Source organism: Euprymna scolopes, chromosome 22, assembly GCF_053919585.1.
Source record: "Euprymna scolopes isolate OS-2025 chromosome 22, ASM5391958v1, whole genome shotgun sequence".
NCBI lineage: Eukaryota > Metazoa > Mollusca > Cephalopoda > Sepiida > Sepiolidae > Euprymna > Euprymna scolopes.
In genome coordinates this window covers 14569488-14595641 of record NC_136503.1, presented here as the reverse complement: position 1 = coordinate 14595641, position 26154 = coordinate 14569488, and the positions used below count along the sequence as shown (strand labels likewise).

Here is a 26154-nt window from a genome sequence, read left to right as displayed (position 1 = left end):
GCCTTTACAATAAATCAAAATTGTTGCTGCACTCTTCAGAATCCGAAGCACAAGGTAAATGAATCTTCCATGTCTCCAAACTTACTAATATTTGAATTTTCCAGCTTTTTTATACACCATGAGAGAAAAGTTCTAAAATTCACTCAGAAAGTGTTAAAAACCAAGTCAGTTTTTGTTTTTTTTTAGCATTTTTCAATATAGATCCGAGTCGCATCAATGCATTTCGTTCAACGTTGTTCAAATATTCCAATCCAACCACAGAAGAAAGTAAGATCCGTGTTCACTATACAGTAAAAATGTAACAGAGCATGAACGTGCGTATGGCACCTGTATGCACATGACCAAGCCATGCATGAAATGATGTCATGACAAGGAAAAATATTATAAAAAGAAAGAACGTGTGTGCAGACCATGGATCATGTTAGAAAGGTGGCAGGAAAAGATGTATGCAGTGAAAAAAAAGAAGAAAACAAATCTGTTATTTATTTATGAGATAGAAATGCTGCAAAGCGTGTGGCACAGTGGATAGTGGCGTTGAGTTTCTATGGTTCCAGGTGAGAATTATTTGAAGATAGCGGTTTCAATCCTACCCAAGCAGGCCAGAAGATTAGTTGCCAAAACGTGGTGAGATGACACCAACTATGGAAGGCAATAATTACCGAGGATACAGTTAAGAACCTCGGCATTCTTATCCCGTTGCAGTTAACCACCTGATGAAGACTAGGGGATGAAAACGATAACTATGAAGATGAGGACAACACTTCACAAATAAATAAATTACTCATCTAAAAGGATTCCAATAATAAAATAATAAATCTGTTATTACTAAGGCTTTTTTTTACAAAGAAGTCACAGTTTATCAAAGCACAAAAGCCACTTGAGGATAAGGGTTAATGAGTGTCAGGTCTTCGGTAAGACAAGACTGTGATAATCCGTAGTGATGGAAATTGGATTAGATTTGATTATTTAAGAGGACGGCTCAGAAAGACTTATTTACATTGGACTTGAAAGCGACCATGTTGTAGTAAACTGAGAAGCAGCTCCATAGTATTGTGTTCCTCAGGCAGTTCTATAAAGAAACTTTGTGCATGCAATTTTTCATTTAGTTTTGGGCACAGATAGAGAGTAGGGGAAATTATTGACAGTGGTTGTAGTAAGACGGGTATTTATCATTAATGTTTTACAGGCAGAAAGGGGTATCATAAATTGAAGTTCAGTCTAGCAGCTGCCATGAAAATAACAATAGAGCAGAGATAGACTCGTAATGTATTTATATCCAGATTTTGGCTTGCAAAAAAATGGCTTCACCCTCTAACAGCTTCACTAATTGTTATTGTTTCCCTTTTCTTCGGATGGTTAATGCAACTTGTTTCTCTGTAAGGTTTGAGATATAAAGACCACAGGTCATACAACAAAAGGAATATCTTTATCCATACAATGCAGTGTGGCATGCTTTAGTTGTTTCTTTGATGATGTCATCATCATATCATATGAATCCAAAGATTCTGTTGTTAGCATTAGTTTCCCTAATATTTTTCTAGTAAAAATTCTTTCTAGAAACACATCAGGTACTTATGGGAAGAACCACATGTAGGTTACCAACATCCTAAGTGAATGTGATTTTGTGGAACGAATTGGATTCGAACTTGGGATACCCAAGTTATCAGTCTGTGTCGTTATACATAACTATATATATTTGCATATTGATCGTCTAGTGGTTATGTATAACATTTAAGGGACTGTTCACAAGACATAAACAGATTGCAGAACATTGAAAGGGAATAATACCTTCTTATCTAATAGGTTTAATTCAGTTGGTTCTTGGTTCACCTGTTTGGACCATCGAACATTGAATAAACATCTTCAACTTCTCCAAAGAAAAAGACACAGAAATCATCAACAAAATAATATTTAGACTTCTTTATTCCCAGCAGTCCCTTCCTTCTTGAAGTTGCAAGCACCATTCTTATTCACATTTCCAGTCTGTTGGATTCGACCCGTCTCCTGGTCATTCAGAGAATCCAGCTTCTCTTGTCAGCTCCAAAACCCTACTCCTCTAATGCAATCTCTATATCTCATTCTAAAAAAACCATGTCATTTAAGTGACCTCTACATCAGATTATGTCAGACTGCTAGAGGTCAGACCTATTTTTAAATTATTGTTATTAATTTAATCGTTCTAAAATTCATTTTGTTTATATTATTTCTCTAAATATTATCTTTCTAGGTTTTATATAAATATTTATTTCAACTAGAATTTCATTTCAAACAACCAATTTATTAGAGATGGGACGATTCCAATATTTTTTCTGATTCCAATACAATTACCGATCAAATTCGCAATTCCAATTCTTTATAAATTTCTAAATATTCGACTATAAAATTGTTATTTTTCACGATTACTGTAAAACACAATATTTAAATGTGCAGATATTTTCTCAGGCATAAAGATACACTTGTGAATGATGATCTATCGATTTTAGTTTTACTAATAGCTTAAAATCAATAGATATTCATTATTTTAGTATTTCATCATTACTATCAGCAGTAAAAGATTTTTCTTTAAAGAAAATTAAATAAAAAGGCACATTAAAAGAATCGTTTTGGGCGTTGGAAGATAGGCACAAATTTTCCGATTCTGGTTCCGATACCCCAAAACGTTCCAAATTTTTCGATTCCCAATTCCAATTAATCATCTCACCACTACAATTTATTCTAGACTAGCAAGGCTATCTGGCATCATCCAGCATCGCTTATGCTACATTAGCACCAACAAGCATTTCTCGGACTAGAAAGTTTATACCGAACCATGTGTTACACATTGTGACACGCAGTAGATTATTGGCAAACAGAGACAAAACGTTTATATGCAATTGTTTCTGATTTTCTTTTTTTTAGGTAGGTTTGTTTCTAGGCAATACCTTCGAGCCAATTGTGATGGAGAAATTATGGGACAGAGGAGTTTACAGAGAGTAAGTATTCTTTTTCATCTACTAAATTATGTAGTCTTCTTTTTTTTTCACATGCCTTTGAAGCATGTGTTTAGATGAATGTTTCACATTTTTATGCAGCCTTTTGTATTATTTTTGAACTCAAGATTTTTTTAAACTGCACTGGTTGGATAATAAAAGACAATGCGATGTTGCATCAGATAATCTTCTTCTACGCATTTGTTATAGAAATCGTTTCAGTCGCTTGATCATCACCATCACCTTTCCCATGGCAGTTGCCATTGAGGCACTGCAGATGACCTGTCAAACAGTCCTCTTCATCCTTTCTTGTCCTTGGCATGTATGACCACATCGCTCAGCTTCAATCCTGTCCATTCTGTGATGTTGTCTTCCCATCTCTCCTTCTGTCTTCCTCTCTTTCTTCCTCCTCTGACAGGAAGCACTATCTTGGCAAGCCTCTCTCCTCTCATTACGTGGCCGAACAACTTTAGTTTGCGCCTCCTGATTGTGGTGAGAAGACCTTCATAAAGACCAATGGCTTACCTTATTCTGTTTTTGACTCCCTCATTTCTTATGTGCTCTTTGTAAGAGATGCGAAGCAGTCTTCTGAAGCATCTCATTTCTGAGGCCTGAATCCTCTTCCCTAAATCAGCGGTAAGGGTCCATGTTTGATAAGCATACAGGAAAACTGAGTGGACAATGAAATGAATGAGTCTTTTTCTTTTTTAATTAATATTTCCTTACATAAAGGTTTTACTTGGTGTAAGGAACAAAAAAAAAGTTTTTTAATACTACTTCAAGGTCAAAAACTAGCTAATACTGATTGGATAGATTTCGACCCAGAAAACAGCAATTCTTCTCCCTTTGTACAAAAAAATCGTTCCTGAAATATAAGGACTAAAGGAGAAGCATTGGATTAAGCTGACTTTTATACCTCACATTTCTGAGCTGCCGCTATCCACGTTTTTAACATCATATCATGTTAATTTCTTTAAATTTACAAACATAAACATATAAACCCACAGTTCAAATCAGTAATCACTACAGCAGCACCACCACTTCTTAGTTAAAAGATCTTCTTTGCTACAAGGAACCTGATTTGATTCGCTGTTTTAACATTTTCTACCAATCGACATTTAACTGAACTGTTTATCGACCAGTTTTAGTAAAAATAATAGTTTATAAATTTTTTTTTTAATTCCAGCTATTCCATCACAGATTATCAGGCCGAATGCCAACCTAAGGAGGGAAATGGTCCTAATTCTGCAGAAACTTTGATAAATGTAAATATATTAATCACTTGTAATAATATATTTTGTGTATCCTTCTTATTAAATCTATAAAAGTTAACGTTTGTTTGTTTGTTATAAAAATTGACATGTGAACCACTAGAAAATTTACATAAGTATCGATAAAGATGTTACAGTTTCAGAGAATATAAAGTCACCATCAAAATTTTTCTTATATTCTGTCTGGGGTCACTTGGGGCAATTATCGGTTAGGTCCATAAAATAATTGAAATATATTAGGATGTAAAGAAACAAAATTAATGATACTAAACCTTATGTTTAGAATTCTTATTTCAATTTTAATAAAAATCCACAACAGAATTTTAATTTTAGAAAATGTCTAAAATTTAAGACTTAATTATACAAAAATCATAAAATAAATTAGGCACAAGACCATTAAAAAATGTGGGGAGGGGGTCTATGATCATCCCTTGTCACCGTACTTCATGACTGTCTAAGCTTTTCTTAGCTAGAGTCTTTAATCACCATAATACCACATTCACTCCAGGTGTCATCCAACTTAAGATATTTTTTTTTTTCCTAAATAAATAAATCATTTTTATTCAAATAAAATTAAAGTAAAAAACAAAAAAATGAAAACAGATTTTAGTAAGCCCTCCCAGCCCTTTCTTTCTTTCTTTTTTTTTTTTTAATCAGTTTTCACCCCAAACAAGGCACAGTGCCACTTTGAAATAGGGGGTTACTATCGGGAACATAAGTTGCAGGGAGATTATAAACCACTCACTGTTTTCCGGCTTGTTGGGAACCGAAAATAAGCAGGTCGATTTCTAAGTGGGGTTGAAATCAATATAGGAAAAGAAAAAACATGGATGTCCTTCCAAAATGAATGAAAATTGGGTGGAGGTCAGGGATGAAAAGAAAAAAATCGGGTCATGCTAAAATAAATGTCCACACCAAAAATTAGAAAACAATGAGTAGAAGATCGCCCAAAACTTTATATTAAAAAGTAAACATTGATCTTATTGTATTTTCTCAATCTACCCATAATATGAGCAGAAGTGCAGGAAGCTGCTGTAAAACAGGGGGGATAAGTTAAACTTTTATTTCAGCAAATAAAAATTTACAATGTAATATGATAAAACTGTCATTTTCAATAATTTTTTTTTTTTTTTTACTTGTAATCAATCTTCTACTTGATCATTTGAGAATGTGGAGAATGAGGTTGAGATCCTAAATTTGGTTTCATCCCAGTGTACCGAGAGGACAATTGTAGGATCCTAAACATCCTTATTGACTACCAAGCCATTTTTTATCCAAAACATTTTTAAAAAATTCAAATCAATTTGACAGAATTATATTGTTTCTTTTGGTCCCCAGAATTGTCACAATTTTTTAATTACTCATATTTAAATCTTGAGCAAATAAAATGAATGTTATTGATTTCCTTCTTTCAAGTTGGTTGTCTTTTCTTAAATTTCAGCCAATAAAGAATCTAGTTTTGGCCATCATATGGATATTTAATGAATTGATTATGTAAGTAACGTTTCATTATTTTCATTAAAATCTGGATTTTTCTTTTGCTTAATATATGCAATGTATGTGTTATCTGAACGGTTTATTAAAAATTTGATGATTTTGGGATGTAGGAACACGAATAAGCAGTACATTTTCTTTTTTTACAATTCTGAATGGCGACTTTTACACCTGAAGAAGGTTGGAGATTACAGCGACCGAAACATTATGCAAAAAGCACTCAAGATGAGAACAATTGCCTAATTAATCCAAATAACACAGTTTTTTTTTAATTTTTTTAATCAAGTGGGGGGGGATAACTACTTATATCATTTGGATTAAGAAGTCCTTATTTACTTGCCTCATCATGAGGTCGATATTTAATGTAAAGAAAATCCAGGTTCCCAAAAACTGGCACTCTGGATTAGGACAAAAATAAAAATTGCTTCAGTCTAGAAAGATTTCTCCTTTACTGACCAAAGTACAGAAAAGATGAAGTGTAGTATCAGAACAGATACTACACTTTGAAATATTTATTTACACAAAATATTAAAAAATTACGTTTTAGTATTTGTACAAATTAAGCACAAGGCCATTCAAAAGTGTGGGAAGATGGGTTTCACTAGTCACCTTTTGTCACCATGACTATGAAATGTCTGTTCTACTCTTAACTAGAATCATCTCAGTAACCATACTATCACATTTACTCCAGGGGAGCGTCTTACTTAAAATTTTACAAATCGTTTAAAAAAATTTATTGAAAATAAATAAATACATCTATATACAATTATTTCATTTGAAGATACTATACTTTGATCTGAACTAAAAGAAGTCACTGAATCTGAACAGTTTTATAATCTCTATATGGTGGACAATGACACATGTTAGCATCAATAAACACAAACTCTCCTAAAACAATGATGAATTCAAATATGCCTATAAAACAATGATGAATTCAAATATGCCTATAAAACAATAATGAATTCAAATATGCCTATAAAACAATAATGAATTCAAATATGCCTATAAAACAATTCAAATATGCCTATAAAACAATAATGAATTCAAATATGCCTATAAAACAATAATGAATTCAAATATGCCTATAAAACAATGAATTCAAATATGCCTATAAAACAATGATGAATTCAAATATGCCTATAAAACAATAATGAATTCAAATATGCCTATAAAACAATGATGAATTCAAATATGCCTATAAAACAATGATGAATTCAAATATGCCTATAAAACAATAATGAATTCAAATATGCCTATAAAACAATAATGAATTAAAATATGCCTATTAAACAATGATGAATTCAAATATACCTATAAAACAATGATGAATTCAAATATGCCTATAAAACAATGATGAACTCAAATATGCCTATAAAACAATGATGAACTCAAATATGCCTATAAAACAATGATGAACTCAAATATGCCTATAAAACAATGATGAACTCAAATATGCCTATAAAACAATGATGAATTCAAATATGCCTATAAAACAATGATGAATTCAAATATGCCTATAAAACAATGATGAATTCAAATATGCCTAGAAAACAATGATGAATTCAAATATGCCTATAAAACAATAATGAATTCAAATATGCCTATAAAACAATAATGAATTTAAATATGCCTATAAAACAATAATGAATTCAAATATGCCTATAAAACAAAACAAAAACACCCGAACATGGATCTCTTTGTCAAATTTACAGAACAAAAATGTGAAGAAAAAGATTCTATTATATGAAACAAAAGGACTTTTAAAAGCAGGACAGACAAGATGTGATCGACAATGTAGGCAATCTAAGTGAATGTTGCCTCGAGACCTTGTCCGTGTGTCGTCAGCTTAAGATTAAGTTAAAAAAACAAATTAAGAAAATTAAGTCAGAAATAATTTATGTGGTCTCTTCCTCATGTTCTGTTAACTTCGCAGTTAAAATTAGTCGAGGTTCCAACCTCGATAATCAGTCCGACAGAAATTAGACCATCTCAGTGGCCTTTTTGCTGTCGAACTAATGAAATGTTCGGTGTAGCCCCAGGTGTCTACCCTCCTAGGCCTTGCTTCCCGCCTTTTGGAAGGAGCAAGTTTATTGCTTGTTGCCTGAGGCGCCCTCACTGGGGAATTCCGATAGGACTACTCAAACATATTTTTGCAGGGCTGAAATGCTCCTTCTTTAGGAGTACTGACTCATTTTTCCACCTTCTGACCTTGTGTCACATCCTCTTGCGGTGGGAGAGAGATAAATATTGGTCTCTCCCTGAATGAGTAAACTCCCTGAAAAAAACCCCTGAAAAACCTCAGCAAGTCTCCATTGTGTTTCCATGCATGAGTAGATTCGTCTTAAGTTAAACAGAAGATCAACAACAACCATGAAGAGAGTTATAGCACATACGTGCAAAAGAGATGATCAAAAATGAAGATCAGCGACCACTCACATATTTACGAGATGCTTGCAATAAGTTCCCAGACTTTTTTATGCAGCTTTTTAAAATTATCGTTAACTCTTGAAAATTCACTATGTTATCTCTATACGTCTGATGAAATGACGGCAAATTTTGATGATTTTAGGTTCAAATGAACAACTACAGCAGGAATTGGAATACACCCTACTAAAGCCTGATTGTCACAGCTGGTGAATTTCAAAAATGCAATCTGGATGTAAAGACACTTTAAAAGAACGATATGCAATAAAATTCTGTTTTAAACTTGTTAAAAATGACACAGAAACGCATGGAATCCTTCAGACTGCTTTTGGACCATCTTGCATGAATCAATCATCAGTTTTTGAGCAGCATAAAAGATTCAAGGATGGCAGGGGGTCTGTGAGGGATGATGAGAAATGTGGGAGGAGTAAAGAAGTCAGAACACCAAAGTTGATTAACCAAATAAAGAATTTCATGGATAAGGACCATCATGTATCTATAGAGACAATAAGTGCACACCCTTATCCTCGAGTGGCCTCCAGGCCTTGATAAATGGTGACTCCTTTGTAAAAAAAATAAGGTTGATGCCACAAATATCTATATATTGTTAATATATAGATTACTTGCTTCAAGTGTAATCATGTGATTTTAATACATCTATTACAAATGGAGATTTGATATCTATCTGTCTGAAGCCAAAAATATTAATGTTGGACTATATTTTAATCCTTTTGGTACAATGATTTTTCGGCAACATACCATCCTCCTAGGCATTATCTCCTCTTTTTTTTTGTGAAAAGTAGTGTAGTATCTGTTCTGTTATCCTGATACAATCCTCCCAAGGATTATCTTCTTTTTGAGGTGGAGTCTCACATTTTTTGTTAGTTACTGTAATAAACTGAAGTTTGTTTTAGTTGAATTTTTTTTTTAAAAATGGTGTAGGGGAATTAGGGAAATAACGCCAGTTGTAGATAAACCAGTGAGTGGTTTCCCTTGGCTTGGTAAGCAGATAGCTGATGAGGGATTTGAGAAAGCACCTTCTCCCATACGGTGGATCAAAACCCATGTGAGAGAAAGCACACAACCTCACAGGGTAGAACAGTCTTATCCTTCATGTTAGATACAAGCCTTACATTAGTGGAACATACCTATTCTATCAATGATAGAGGTCTCCACCCAGTGGTTGAGTTATGAACATTTGTATTGTTCTGTTATGTTATGTTATTTGTCCGTATTGCATTTGCAATGTGTTAATAAATGTCTATATTTATACTTGGGTTCTGTTTAGTTAGTCATTATACGTAATTTATGCTCGTTAAGTATTTTCTGTTTCAGGTTAATTAATTAAACTATGCAATAGTAATACGTCCAACAATGATGTATTTTTTTTTTTTTTACTAATTTTAGGTTCCTTACGGAATGGAGTTTTGCCAATTGGATGAGTAAAAGTAATCGAGTATCAGGTAAGTAAATGCAAATAGTGCTAGCAAGCACCTTTGACATCATGGGTCATATCATCCTTCCTAGTGAAAAAAGGACAGTTTATAATCGTTGTGGCCTGGGAGGGTTACTAAGAAAAACACGGATATGAATATAGTAGTAAAGGTAAACTGTATTGAAACAAAACAGAATAGACAAAGAACAACAGTCATAGCACATACCACCAAGATGGCATACTACGAAATACACAGACCATATCAAGTCATATCTATTGGTCTATTTCTACAGTTCAGAAGAGTTCATCTCTTGTACATAGGTGAGTCCCCACAACAATAATTTTAAAGGGTACAAAGTTAGTCCAGCAAGCTTCTGCCATTACCAAACAGTAGAGCAGGGGTTCTCAACTGGGATTCACATGGATCCTAGGAATCTATAGAATATTTCTAGGGGTCCACTGGGAAAATATAACACACACATATATATATATATATATATATATATATATATATATATATAATTTGTGAGTGGACTCCTGTGCTCAGGTCAAGCAACTGACCTCTGACTTCCTTCGGAAACTGTGGATCGTGATATCTAGTCAACCGGGAGACTTCCACATTGAATTCTCAACGCCTCTGTATAAAATTCTGCTGAAAAGCAAAAACAAGCTTGTATGCGGCAGAAAGGAAGACAGACAAATCAGAGTTCTATCTACTAAAAATTAATTTCACAAAAGTTACAGTTCTTTTTTACATATGTACATCGTTTAGTCACCAAAATATTAAAGTTCACAATTCTCTTTCTTTTGTCACTGGATTGCTAGTCAGGATGGTGGAGGGGGGTCGTCAGGCGTTAGGAGCTGTCTCTTCTGAGATTTCAGTGCAAAATCTGTCTGATTCGAATGGGTATTGGCTTTTTATAGTAAGGTCACAGGTTGGGGTTTGACGATCCACCCAACCAATCAGCGATACGTTTCCCGGAGAATTCCCATATACATTTGTGTGTGTGCACTTCCCCAATAGTCTAGAGTTTTGCAATCTGAGACTAAAATGAAATCATCCTCCCACGACCTGGGAGGTCAAAACCTATCATTTAGAAAGCCAGTCTAAACGAGTGTTTTTCCAGGTTAGCCAGTACAATTCTCGTTCAACAATAAAATATATATATCTGTTTTTTTTTTCAAGTGCAAGCATATCACTTTTGGATACCCGCCGTTGTCCGGAACTCAATTAGACAATCTTAGCATGTTTACCCAGTCTTCCTCAGGTCCCAGGGCGGGGGGTTCTCAACCTCACCAATGGGGAGCAAATCACTCCCTCAAGTCGATCACATTACAATATAACAAAATCTACAATGATATTCTGGTGGTCCATGAATAAAACCAACTCAATTGTTTTTATTATTAAAAATTTAATTTCTAATGTAATTTTGGTTTGATGTGAAAAAAGCTGAAGTAGATATTCAAACGAATTTGAATGTATTTTCTAGATTTCAAAAAATTTCCATAAAATTTGCCTTGAAAGCAATAAAAAGAAATGATAGGAGCTGGTTTTAAATATGCACCACAGGCAGTCAGTTCTTTTCCTATTATATTGTCTGTCTGGTTTTCATTCTCCCATATTATGACCAATAATTATGAGGGGTCCACCAAAGAAAAAAGAAAGAAAAAGGGATCCATGGTTAAAAAAGATTGTGAACCACTGCAGTAGAGCATTACTACTGTTGGCCAAGGGAAGGGTCTATCAGGCATGTGTTTATGCAGTGTGATGATGTATAGAAGTGAAACATAGCAAGTGAGGGTTGAAGACATGTGTTGCATGGAGAGAAATAATATGAAAATAATACAATGGATTTGTAATGTGAATCCTAGTCCTGATGACCTCAAAGGAAAATCAAATCTGGACAGATGAGCTGTGAATAGATCAGGAGACTTTGTGGTCATTGTCTGAGGAGCAAGCATGAATTGGTGAGTGATATATTGCTATGGACTCCACGATACGGACGCGCAAGCAGCGGACGACCTAGATCCATGTACATCCAACAAATAGCACACAATGCTAACTGTGAACCTGAAGATCTGAGGCAACTGATGGAAGACAGGAAACTCTGGAGAGGAAGAGTCACATTGGTCCGGGCAAGGAGCCCGTCATGATAATGATGATGAGTTCAATGATTTAACCATTGAGAACTCTACCAAACTCCTCCGACAATTTTGGGTGTAAAAACTTGAAATTTTAGATATACGTGCCTTGGACATGGATCTAACTTAATAACTTGATTTGAGCCCAAAACAATAAATTTTAAGGGGTCATAATAGGGGTCAAAGTTTTAAAAAATTGACCGCTTTTTTTCTTTTTTTTTTTTTTTGCTCAACATACACCTCCAAATACTAGGGCAACGCCGGGCACCCATGCTAGTAATCAATAATCTGAGAGAAAGAGGGATATAAGAAGACTTGGCCAGAGATGGGTTACTTTGGAAGTAATTTCTTAACGACATCTAATACATGGCTGCTCATAAAATGGACGTTAAACCAAGACAGCAACAAGAACAACAAAAAATAGAATATCAGGTTGTTTGAAAAATAATTATCAATCTGTTTCAGATGGTCAGCCATTGTTGAAATACTAACACCAAGATTTTTTTAGACATTTATTTGACACTGGGTTTAGTTAAACAACTGCTTTTCTTCATCTTCCTTATTAAAGGCTTATATGCTTCAAAATTGTATTCTCAAAAAAAATCATTGGATGTATAATGTTTGTATAAAAACACTGCAAAATACAAAATTAAATCGATTTTTCTATCTACTATTATATAAAAGAAACATTGTGTATGTGCGTGAGTTCTTTCTCTATGGACTCCGAAATAGTTGGTTCAATGTTGTTGAAATTTCACACAAATGTACCTGGCAGTGTTCTTAGATAGGTTTTGTCTCAGAATATCTTTGATAAGTATCAGTAATTGAAAAAAATTCAATGAAAGAAGGAACAGGCAATTTTGACTAAAGTTAACACCTTATACAACCTAACATTACAAGTGCCATTTGAGAAACCAGCACATGTCCAACCATTTTGCCTCCAATTTAAGAAGCTGTGGATTAAATTAAAGGGTCTGTTCAAAATTCTGTGTATATTCTCGAGTTTGAAATAAATACCCAAAGTTCGACGAGACGGACCTGAAAAAGATTGGAAGCAACATTCTGAGAATAACATCCAAATTGAGAACAGTAATCTAAATAAAAGAAATCAGGAATATTTAAATTTTCAAGACGTCGAACGAATGTACACATTTGAAAGGATTGTGAGGATGCATTCCAGATATACACCTATCCTCCTCTTGAAAATTTAAATATTTCTGATTTGTAATATCTTTATAATATTATGATTGTTCCTTTCTTAGTTAGTCTGTAAGTTATCCCTCAAAAGCGAGGCTACATCAAAGAGAGGTCACTCTCATATTCTGTCCAGGGTTAACAGATAGGCCTTTTTAAAGCCAAATTTTGTGCATTTGGCGTTTTTATTTTTAAATAGTTTGACTTTCAAAAATTTTATTTGGCCTTTTGCAAAATTTGGCTTCAATCTGGGTTTTTTTTCTGATTATTCTATAAAAATAATCACTTGATGCTTAGAGTGGTATGTTAGTGCGATTGCATGGTAATAGGTTTTTACTGTTTGTTGATTAAATATATTTCTTATTCGGTGGAATAAGAAATATATTTAGATCACTGAGGTTAAGCAATGTTGAGCCTGGTCAGTACCAGATGGGTGACCAATTTGGGAATTCCAGACACCTCCCTGCAAGAGTTGCAAAACCTAATGTTGTTATCTCCCCTAGCGGGGGGTATACATGTGACTGGTTAGTGCCATTTCCATTTTTCCATTTATTCTGTGGAATTTCCATGGGTCCTGCTAGTTACAGTTATTATTGTGAAGTAATTGAAATTTTCTGAATCCATATCTAATGCCTAGAATTTAGATTTGATGCAAATTGGAAATATTTTAATTTTCAAAAAAAGGATAGGCTTACCTTTCAAATATTCTGAAGAAATTGAACTGAAAATACATTAGAAATGACCGTTATTATGAAAATCGTTTAAAAAGCAGGTTTACTATGAAAATGCATGGGAAGTGAAAACAAAAAAAATAAGCTGGCTTGATAACAATAAAATTGAAGTGAAAATGTTTTAATAATTTTTTTAATTTTGGGGGAATTAATTTTGGTTGTTCATTACTTTTATTCTCTTCTTCTTTTAAACGCTGGCCTTAAGGAATCACGTAAAACGGCTTTTAGTTTCAGCTTTAATTTCTTTCATTTGTTTTATTTTTAAAGTTAGCCGACATCTGGTTAGATTCTGGTGGTGCAGCATAACATCTGCTTTAATGATAACATAACGTTTTCTTAGGCCTGTTTATATACTGTAAAGTAGTACACACGTTTACACATGGGACCCACATGTTGCATGCTATCTACATCACAAGGAACATAGGACAAGTAATAACTCAACTCCATTTTATTTTTCATAACAACGACATAAATTTTCTTATTCTCCTGCCACGCATGACTTCTCGTTGCTGACAATGGACAAGATCTGAAAAAGATATAAATACAATAATTAAAAATTCATTCATATGATATTCTTCTAAGTTTATTATTGCATCATATTTTAATGGGAGCAGATAGTGCAGTATCAGTTCTGTCGTTATAAGGCAGTCCCTTTTGTAAGCTATCGACACCTATTATTAATTCAAAAGACTGTTCTTTCTTTCTTTTTCTGGTGATGTTTTTTTTATATTTTATATTTTTGTACCAGCGATGATAGATGGTGCTATGGTGTCACATGCGTCTACATTATTTTAAGCTTGTTAATATGAAAACAACAATTGGAATTAAATGGCTTGAAATTCCAAAAACGCTTTCATCTTCTACTAAATGGACAGGTGAAGCGTTCTTTAGCCTTGATAGACAATCACCTAAAGATAATGTCTTGCTAAAAGTAGTGGTCCATATCATCTTACTGGGTTGGCCTCGGGAAGGATATCCGGCCTTTAAAAATCGATAATGATCCAGAACTTGACCCAAGACCTTGTCAGCATCTTCTGGTGGTTTATGAAAAGCAGTTAGAAAAGTTGGTGGCAAAAGCCTACGTAAACACTGCTAAAGGATAAATTCAAAGCACTAAAGACAAAACTTTAGCACAAGAAGATTAAACTTAATGTAAATTTAATTATAGAAAAGTATATTCATTTTTTTCAACAAGTGTTTCAAAGAAACAATTTAATTATAGAAAAGTTATATTGTTTTAACAAATGTTTCAAAGAAAACTTTAAGACAAAACTTTAGCACAAGAAGATTAGACTTAATGTAAATTTAATTATAGAAAAGTATATTCATTTTTTTTCAACAAGTGTTTCAAAGAAACCATTTAATTATAAAAAAGTATATTCATTTTTTTTCAACAAGTGTTTCAAAAAACCATTTAATTATAGAAAAGTTATATTAATTGTTTTAACAAATGTTTCAAAGAAACAATTTAATTATAAAAAAGTATATTAATTTTTTTTCAACAAATATTTCAAAGAAACAATTTGATTATAGAAAAGTATATTATGTTTTTTTCAGCAAATGTTTCAAAGAAACAATTTAATTTTTTTTCAACAAATATTTCAAAGAAACAATTTAATTATAGAAAAGTATATTAATTATTTTTTCCACAAATATTTCAAAGAAGCAATTTGATTATAGAAAGGCATATTATGTTTTTTTCAACAAATATTTCAAAGAAACAATTTAATTATAGAAAAGTATATTCATTTTTTTTTCAACAAGTGTTTCAAAGAAACAATTTAATTATAGAAAAGTTATATTAATTTTTTTCAACAAATGTTTCAAAGAAACAATTTAATTATAGAAAAGTTATATTAATTTTTACAACAAATGTTTCAAATAAATAATTTAATTATAGAAAAGTATAGTAATTTTTTTCAACAAATGTTTCCAAGAAACAATTTATTTAAAGAAAAGCATATTCATTTTTTTCAACAAATGTTTCAAAGAAACAATTTGATTAAAGAAAAGTATATTCATTTTTTTCAACATATGTTTCAAAGAATTTAATTATAGAAGAGTATATTCATTTTTGTTCAAAAATGTTTCAAAGAAACAATTATAGAAAAGTATATTATTTTTTTTCAACAAATGTTTCAAAGAAACAATTTGATTATAGAAAAGTATATTCATTTTTTTTCAACAAATGTTTCAAAGAAACAATTATAGAAAAGCATATTAATTTTTTTTCAACAAATATGTCATGGAAACAATTTAATTATAGAAAAGTGTGTTAATTTTTTTTTCAACATATGTTTAAAAGAAACAATTTAATTATAGAAAAGTATATTAATATTTTTTCAACAAATGTTTCAAAGAAACAATATAATTATAGATAAGTTATATTCATTTTTTTCAACAAATGTTTTTAAGAAACAATTTTATTATAGAAAAGTATATTAATTTTTTTTAACAAATGTTTCAAAGGAACAATGTAATTATAGAAAAGTATATATTTTTTTCAACAAATGTTTCAAAGAAACAATTTAATTATAGATAAGTTATATTAATTTTTTTTAACTAATGTTTTAAAGAAACAATTTAATTATAGAAAAGTGTTTTCATTTTTTTCAACAAATGTTTCAAAGAAACAATTTAATTATAGAAGAGTATATTCATTTTTTTCAACAAATGTTTAAGCAAAAAAAAAAGGTGGTCGTAGGAAGGCAGGCTCGAACCCGTAACGTGAAGGAGGAAAAGAATGAAAAAAAAAACGTGACGTCTTTGCTGTTATGACCACCGTCAAACAGGAAGTGACGGAGGTTTAAATTAAGGCTAGACAATCGAAAAGAAAGGATGACTTTCGAAAATATTGGCGAAAAAAAGCGACCCCTCCCAGTATAAAAGTGCCCAGTTGAAGGTGAAGAAATTAATGTTTTTAGCCAATTTTTCGATATTTGTCGTCTGAAAAGTTGAACTTCAAAACGATTCTGATCTTGTGAAAATCCGTCGCTTCTGTCGAAAGTTTTAGGCAGACATGCAAACAAACATTTATATATTGGTAGCTCAATTTTTCGACCCAAACCGATTAAAAAGGCTTGCCCTATCTCTGAATACCCTTTATGTAAAATTTCAAATATTTAGACCAGAAATTGTCTGAGTAATTTGGTAGAGACCGCAGTTATCAATTTTTTTTAAACTTTGACCCCTATCATCACCCCTTAAAATTTATTGTTTTGGGCTCAAATCAAGTTATTAAGTTAGATCTATGTCCAAGGAACCTAAAATTTCAAGTGTTTAGACCCAAAATTGGCGGAAGAGATTAGTAGAGTTTTTAAAGGTCACATCGTTGAATTTCACCCCTTAGCAGTCAAATTTCTGGCCAAAAAACCGATTACAAAGATTTTCCCAAATCTCAGTATCCTGTATATCAAATTTCGAGTCTGTAGACTTAAAATTGACAGAGATATTGTGTAGGGAAATGTACACAGACAGACAGACAGACAGGCACTTTTACTTTTATAGATATAATAGATTTTAATGTGAAATAATTGTGCTCGCAATTCAGTATGGCAAGTAAGGGAGATAACCCTTGATTGAAATTAACTTAAATTAAGGGTCTGCCATTTTTAAACATGATATCTGGGAACGTAATTGCAACTGATTTTTTTTTATTTAAAATACTTATAGCACATCATCTACTGGACAATTTTTCATAATTTGGGGAATTTATAAGAATTTCACACGAAGACATAAGTATGTAATAATGTTTACACCTGAAATGTGTTGGCTTAAAAGATCACCAACGTAAACAAGCACTAAACATTCAATGTGAAAAAAAAAACAGGCATACAAGATATTCATTTTTAATTATTATACGTGTGCATAGAGTTTTAAATGATGATTGTTTCCGATTTGGTTGTTTTCTCCCAACTTCCGGTCATATATGTTGTACGTTTTATCTAATTTCAAATATTTTGTTTGTGTTTTTCCCTTACAGGAGAAGAAGACTACCCGAACCCTTCTTCGTTTTATGATTACAGTATTGGAGAGTCAGCCATCATCGAGGACATAGAAAAAAAACCTTGTGAGACGAGTGTCTCCCTGTTTTTAGCTGAATTCAACACTGTGCCTTCAGATGGAATAAATGGATCATACAGCTATTCCGATTCATGTGTAGTACCACAAGAACAAATTCCAACGGCACAAATGTGAGATTTTAATATTTTTTCTGTATAAAAACATTATTTAAAAAAAATATTAAAATTTTTCATATTTATTGAAAAACTATTACAGGGTGGTTGGGTCATTGCCATGCTGGAACACTGCTCTAAAGATTAATATTTGTAAATTAGGAATCAGTTTCCAAAGGATAAACAAAACAAAATCAAATTGAGTGTACGATCGTTTCGGAACTGATATTCATTTTATTTATATTGGCAAATAATATTGACAATAAACGTGTTTTTTTGAGTTTTTTTTTAATATTGTCTCCTCATCAGCACAAATGGGATAGGGATCGGATAAGACACCAAAATAAACTAGCATTTTTATAAGAGTAATGTGGATGAATCTGAAAATAGACAACATAAGAAAACAAATTTTTTATGTAAATAATGTATTGATAATGAAAAGAATTTTTTAAATAGGATGAATATTATGTAATATAAACAAATTGGAAAGTTAGATTTTGAAGAAAGAGATTTATATCGAGAAAGAAAATTATATTTTGAAGGAAAAATTTTTGTTTAATTACCATTATGGTGCAGGGGCTGTGCATAATTGTTTTTAAGTTTGTCAATATATTTATAGGCATGTTGTTGCCCTTGTTTTCTGGTCACAAATGAATGACTTTTAAAAATAAACAGTAAATAATTAATTCAATCATTTGTGACCAGAAAACAAAGGCAATAACATGCCTTTATACATAGTCAGTTAAAGATTGAGTCTTACATTACAATTGTTCTGTCAGGCTGAGGAATCGTTCTGTTTAGACCTTCCATTTCTTGTAATAAATAATTTTACCATGCATTCTTCATAAGTTTTGGTTTCGATTATAGCTGAAGGAACTCAAGTTGTCCTCATTGGCGGCATGCATTTGTGTCCGAATATCGTAATTCCCAAGTCCAATATAGAAAAGAAGCAGAAAAGAAAGCTTTGAGTTCTGTAAGAATTTTAGTCATCATCAGGATGGTGAGTTCTTTTGTGGCTGGAAAAACTAATATGGGCTCTGAATAGTCAGGAGCATTGGTCACATTGTATTATGGGGCAGTGGTTGCGGTTGATTGGCTTTAAGGCCCTTTGTTGCCGTTTGGTTATTTGATTGGTTTTTCTGTTTTCTTTGAATTGGTTTGTACCCACTTTGACTCTGTTCCTCCATTCATGTCTGTTGTTTGATGAGGCTTCACAGGTGTCTGGATCTATATTGGTCCTAATCTAGAGATTTCTTCAGCTGGTGTAGCCGACGACCTCAGGGTTGATTTCCTGCATTTAATTGACTGAAGAGCACTTGTTTCGACAGTCTAGTGTCCTCTATGTGAGCCACATAGCCAGACCTTCTCAGTGGGTATTCATGATCAAAACCTCGATGTTGGTGATGTTGTCTCTCTTGAGGACAGTTATGTTGGACACATAATCGTCCCACTTAATCCACATGATGATCCGCAGTTTTTCCTAGGGGAACTGTTCATGCCTTTTAAGGTCGTTACTGTAGATGGTCCAGGTCTCGTATGCATATAATAAGGTAGAGACAACTATGGCGTTGTATACTATCACCTTTGTCTGGATGGTTAGATCCTTGTTCTTGAAGACCCTGGTGGACAGCCTTCCAACAGTGTGGCCTGCCTGTTGTCAGTTTTCAATTTCTTTCAAGCAGTTAGCTTGAGTGGAAAGACTGCTGCCCGGGTATGAGAAGTGCTCAATGCATTCTATAGTGGTGCCATCTATGGTGATGTTGAAGTCTGGCAGTGGTTGGGCCAGTATTTTGGTCTTGGTCTTGTTAACTGTTAGGCCAAAGTACAAATATGTGGCATGAAAATTGTCCACAGACTGCTGAATCTGGCCAGTTTGAAAATTCTTTCATCAAACCTGAACTTGATATCTATCCCAGGGTTGTTTTGGAGTACTTTAAATATCATGGCCGCAAGATAGAGGGAGACCAGTGTTGGTGCCAGCACACAGCTCTGTTTAAGCCTGCAAGTGATCGAAAAGGGCTCTGACAGGCTGCTTTCGTGGATCACTTTAGCTGACATCCCATTGTCCAGGGCTTTGATCATCTCCACAAATGGTTCAGGCACTCCAAACCTATCTAGGACTGACCACATAGCCGTTCTTGGAACACCGTCATGCACTTTCTCAAGGTCGTAGAATATTAGGAATATAGGTTTTTGTTGTTCTTTTGATTTTTCCTGTAGTTGGCGGGCACAGAAAATCATCTCAATGGTTCCTCTGGATGGGTGGAAACCACACTGGGATTCAGGCAGGATATCTTCGGCTGTAGTTGGTTTAAAAGTATACTCAAGTTATATATATATATATATATATATATATATATATATATATTTTTTTTTTTTTTTTTCTTCATAAGTTTCGGTTTTGGTTTCGATTCAAGCTGATGCACTCAAGTCATATGGATATATTTTTAATTTTTGAAATCACAACTTTATAATATATAAGAATAGATAGAAAATTGACTCTATAATAATATATACGAAATCTGTATACATTAACATATTATATTTAAGCGTATTTTAAAACTGGGTTATGCCAAGCATCCCTGCTATCTTAGATAAATACTTTTGTAGTTTTAACAAAAGACCTACAATAATATCAGGGCATCTTCATTTATGCTGAACATCCACAGAATGCCAACATCAATGTATTACATATGAAAGAGTTTGCTGTGGAATTTCCACAGGTCCCGCTAGTCTCATAATTATTTCTCCTAACTTTTTTTTAATTCTACTCGCCCGAGCATAAAATATACTTAAATATGATATTTTGATTTGTCTAGATTTCGTATATATTATTATAGAGTTTTGATTTCAAAAGTAAAAAAAAAATATTTGGGTGCCATCAGCTAGAATCAAAACCGAAAGCAAAACTGTAGCATTCAAAGCTGGTGACGTTACCACTGTACCAATATGACATGCATATTAACTGATTAAAAATAAATTAAGATGAATGTACAAAATGGATGATGAATTTTTCAATTTTGACCCATTTTTGACCCATTAAAAACTATTTTAACTGGCTTAAGACCCATAAAAGAATGATCTATAAAAATCCAATCATTTAAGGCCCCTAGCACCGCTCTGTGACTTTTAGTTTTAGAAGGAGATAGAGTTTGAAAATATAGAGACACACAGACACATAGCCTGATTTGTAAAAGGCATCAAATGATGATAGAAAATGTCTCCAGTCAGTTAAAAGCTCTACCATAGAACATAGGTTGAAGTTTAGTCAGAAACGTAAATGAAACTCTGTAAATTTTTCCTATGAACTGTTGCTTTAAAATTTTCTTCTTACACCATTCAAATGTCCTTCTGGTATTTTTTAAGCAAATATGAATTTCTTTCTCTTCTTCCAGGCCTGAATATTGTCACACGGACAAAGGTGAGCTCAATCTAAGTATTAATTTACTTTTCCGACATTAGTGTCACAAAAAACATCATCATCGCAAACATTAATTAATGGGAAACGAATTACCTTCCTTTATAGTCGTTTTTTATCAGTTAAAAATCATTAAAACCATTTCCTCTCCATAAATTTTCAAAAAAAAAACAAAAAAAAAAAAACATGGCTGTTTGTTTACGGTTTCAAATTGGCTATTTTATTTTATAATTTAAAATGTTATGACTGTAAGTTTTTTTTTTTATTATAGCTTCTTTTTAAAATTAAAAAAAAAACTGTGCAAGTGAATTGATATCTGTTCCTTTATAATTTATATGAAAAATTATTCAGAAAAAAACAAAAACAACGTATTGTGTGTTGAATTTTCATTGAAAGCATATAAATTTTTTTTTATTTATTCTTTTTAGTTTTAAAAGTTTAAAAAAAAAATTTACTAAAAGAATTGTTTTATTTTGTTTTTTTTATTCATTTTAATTATAATGTGGAATTTCCACAGGTTCTGCTAGTATTAATTATTATACTAAAGTTGAGTTAATCAAAGTTCTGGTTGAAAAAGAATCCATTTTAATTGTTCAAATCAATCATAATTTGCAATTTTACTTACCAAATTTCAGGTCGATGTTGTTTGATACACCCCTCGTATTTTATGTCTATCCATCTAATTTCTATTAAACTCTACCTTTCTCTCTCTCTTTTTTTTTTTTTTTTACTCATGTTCACCCCTAAGAAGGCATATCGCCACTTCGACGTAAGGGGCTATGCTTAGGAAAGATTAACAAGATGTTTGTTCACATTACATTTAAACTTCTGCATATGAGTACAGCCAGGCAAGCAGGTAGCAGGAAGAGAATTCCAAGGTCTAGCTGTTCAAGGGAAGAAACTGTTAGAGTAGAAAGCTTTCTGGCATTTAGGGACTTCAACAGTGAAGGGGTGTGATTTTGTTGCTAAGCAAGTTTGTTGAGGATATGTGCATCGAGGGGAGTGCAAGTGCAATGAGTTCATCAGAGCACATTCCATTAAAATAATTGTAATATTTTAAATCCTTGAAACCGTGTTTCATGGTAAACAACTGATTATCGCTGAAATAACATTAGAACTAGTGTGAATTTATGAAAGCAAATTGATGCAGGGATTACAGAAGATTAATTGACTTACTAGCAAAATAATTTTCCAATGTTTTTTTATTGATTTGTTTATATAGTTTTAAACGTTAAAAAACTTCCAAGACATATATATAAATTCTAAGAATGTGAAAGAGAATATAATTATTTCCACAGTAAAATAACGTCGCAGCTCACAAGAGCCATGTCAGCTAACAAATCAGAAGTCCAAGACTCGAGATTCATTCTCATTTGAACTCATCAGTTGAACACGTCCGAACTCGGGATTCAAAACCCGAGTCTTTGTTGTATATGAGGCAAATATTCTGCGACTTGAGTAACCATGCCGTACACAAGAAAGTCTAATAACCAACACAAATCAAGCAAACCGCTGCAAAATCTGACTACGGAATTAACCTACTTCGTCTCGAACAAGGAGTGTGGCCATTCAACCAAGTATCTAAATATATGTGTGTGTGTTCAAGTATATTGAACTTAAAAAACGATATTTTACAAAAGTGCTCAATACAGGGATAGAGTTTTTATAAATAAAATTATATAGGCATTATATAACCATTAAGATCGACCAACGTTTCAACGTCACCACTTCTCATCAGCGGTTCAATAATCCGAACATTCATATTAGAAACACCTATGTAACATTGTTGTTACAAACAGATGAAATAAAAATTCTTGGCATTTTTCTTTTTTAACAAAAATTTTTTATTATCAATTTTTTCGGCACCACTTAAAAAATCTCTTGCTACCACCTATCTATTTTAGCCTGGCACGTGTTTCTCTTTCTTCCGACCGTATACTGGGCCCAGCTAGTCCATTCTCTTCGACGCCCACTTTTTCTTTTCTTGTTTCGGCACCACATAAAAGTCTCTCGCCTTCATCCATCTTGCCCGGCGTACATTTTTCTTCTTTCTCCGACCGCATGCCGGCTACAGTCGACCCATTCTCATCCTCAGCTTTGCATATTCATTTTCTTTGACGTCGACTTTCTTTCTGCCCATGAACACATGGTCTATTTTTCTCTACATTTTCTCCTTTCTTCTTGCGTACACTTCCTAATTTCTTCACAAGCCAGCCATCTTTTGCTGCTGCTGATACTTTCTCATGCTCCCATATGCACTACATTGAACACCTATGCTCCATATTCAAAAGGGATGTACCCTCTCTAGCATCTGATTTAGCAGACTGGCTAACAGTTTTACCCTAAAAATATTTCTACTAAAACTAAATCGCCAAGCATGGTATACTCCTGAATGTGCCACTGCAATTGCACACAGAACCCACTATTTTAATTCTGCAAGCAACCACTGCATGAGGGTTTGGAGAAAATGTGAGAGTCTTTTTCTCTGTCAAGTCTAAAGTAGCAGAACAGAAGCTTAGTTCCCACAAGTTTTTATGTATAATTAGTCCCATGGGTATTTATACACCTCAATACAAAACTGTGTTATTATTTTGTAAAATATAGTTATCCTGCTGGTTCAGGATATATTGTGAGTCCTGTTGAGCATTTTGAATCGCTTGTATCTTGTTGATATTAATATAAAATAATACAATAAAATAAATTATAAAACTAAGGAAAAATGTAAAAATCTTAGATTTAAATTTTTTATTTAAAAATATCTGCAGGATACCCCAAATTGTGTTATTTTTTAACATCTATAATGAACACAAAATATTTTCATAAATTGAAATAACAAGAAAAATGAATGTGTGCTCTCAAATGTAAACACAAAATGTTTCCATAAAATGACATAACAAGAAAAATGAATGTGAGTTCATTGCATAATCATTACCTTTCAATGAAAACTGAGATACAACTATGCTATACCCTCACTGAGTCAGGAGAGTACTGGGAGGAAGGAAAAGAAATAAGTTACCAACTAGGAATTATGAGCACTTAAACAAAATTGGGGTGACAAAACACCCCATGGGACTAACATAGCGTTAAAGAATTCTGTCAAACGAAGATCCAGAAAAATTTGGATGTTTTTTTCCCTCCACTTTTTATTAATATCTTTTTATATGTTTATCTCTTTGCAGAGTTCAGGATAACATACGCAGCACAACAGGTTCCAAGTACAAATCTACTTTTACTTGTCGTAAAACAGATGAACTGTTTATGTAATATTAACAAACCAAATGAATTTTTAAAATTACAACCTAACAGATTGAAAGGTATCCTTTTTGAAAAATAAGACTCAGGAAACCTGCATTAGTCGTGGTCGTTGTCATCATCATCATAATTCTCCCCCTCTTCCTTTACGTTGGTTAACATTATGTTGCCAAAAATGCCATTAATATCTTTCCTATTAGGTTGACATGAAAGTTCTTGTGAAATTTTAAATGTTGATTTCAAATAATGCATTTTCAAATAAGTTTCCGTTATAATATCTTTACTTTATATATCAATTTCAAACAGTATTTTTCGCTCTTTCTAATCATTTAAAACCAATCATGTCTTCTTTTCAGAATGTTGAATACAAAATAGAAAAAAAAATAGAAAAAAAAGCAATTTCATTCAATTTTTTTATTTTAATTCAAGCTAAACCAAAAAGCTGTTGAAACAGCTCACAATATCAATGAAGCATTTGGCCCAGGAACCACAACTGAGCGCACAGCACAATGATGGTTTAAGAAATTTCATGGCGGCGATGAGAGTCTTGAAGATAATCAGCACAGTGGTCGGCCATCGGATATTGATAACGGTCAATTAAGAGCTTTAGTCGAAGCCAATCCATGCACAACTGTTTGAGAACTTGCTTCTGAATAGGACGTAACGTATATGATGATTTCCAACCACTTGAGAGAGACAAAAAACTTGATAAATGGGTGCCTCACGAATTGAACGACAACCAAAAGAAATGCCGTTATGAAGTGTCATCTTCCCTTCTTTTATGCAACAAGAAAGACCCGTTTTTCAACTGGGTTATGACTTGCGATGAAAAGTGGGTTCTTTATGACTACCGGCGACGCTCAGCTCAGTGATTAGATTATACCAGAGCGCCATGACACTTCTCAAAGCCAGAGTTGCACCAAAAGAAGGTCATGCTGACTGTTTGGTGGTCTCATCCATGATGGTTGTTTGGATGCAGGTGAAACCATTATGGCGGAAAAGTACTGTTAACAAATGGATGAAATGCATCAGAAACTTCAACAACAACACCCAGCATTAATCAACAGAAAAAACTCAATTCTCCTCCACGACAATGTCCAATCACACGTTGCTAAACTGACTCTGCAGAAGTTTAATGAATTTGGTTATGAAACTCTGTCTCATCCACCATACTCTCCAGCCTTCTCCCGCTTGTATCAGATCATGTGGAGGAAGGGACAACTACCACAAGAGTTTAAAGATGCCACAATCGTTTACATCTATAAGCGAAAAGGAAATCGCCAATCCTGCGATAACCACCGACGTATCTCTTTCCTGTCCATAGCAGGAAAGATCTTGGCTTGCATCCTCCTCAACCGCTTACTTGGTCACCTGGAACAGGGACTCCTGCCAGAGAGTTAATGTGGTTTCCACGTCGGTCGGGGGACCACTGACATGATCTTTGCCGCTCATCAGCTTCAAGAGAAATGCATCAAATAGCACAGAGACCTTTACACAACCTTTATCAATTTGACCAAGGCATTTGACACAGTCAGCCGGGATGGTCTGTAAAAAATAATGAAGAAATTCGGTTGCCCAAGTACTTTCATCACAGTAGTTCGTCAATTCCATGAAGGTGCGTCCTTGACGACGGTACACCCTCAGAAGCT

General features: G+C 33.2%; 1 protein-coding gene across 1 annotated transcript in view; it reads left to right on the top strand.

Moving 5' to 3' along the window:
- Positions 1-26154, top strand: part of LOC145243906 (voltage-dependent calcium channel subunit alpha-2/delta-3-like) — a 1923318-nt gene that overhangs the window by 1862488 nt on the left and 34676 nt on the right. Inside the window, exons 28-34 of the mRNA XM_080107017.1 lie at positions 2899-2972; positions 4156-4234; positions 5682-5734; positions 9566-9621; positions 17643-17853; positions 21231-21256; positions 24433-24567. Coding sequence (XP_079963143.1) covers positions 2899-2972; positions 4156-4234; positions 5682-5734; positions 9566-9621; positions 17643-17853; positions 21231-21256; positions 24433-24567 — 634 coding nt within the window. The remainder of the gene's footprint in view (positions 1-2898; positions 2973-4155; positions 4235-5681; positions 5735-9565; positions 9622-17642; positions 17854-21230; positions 21257-24432; positions 24568-26154) is intronic.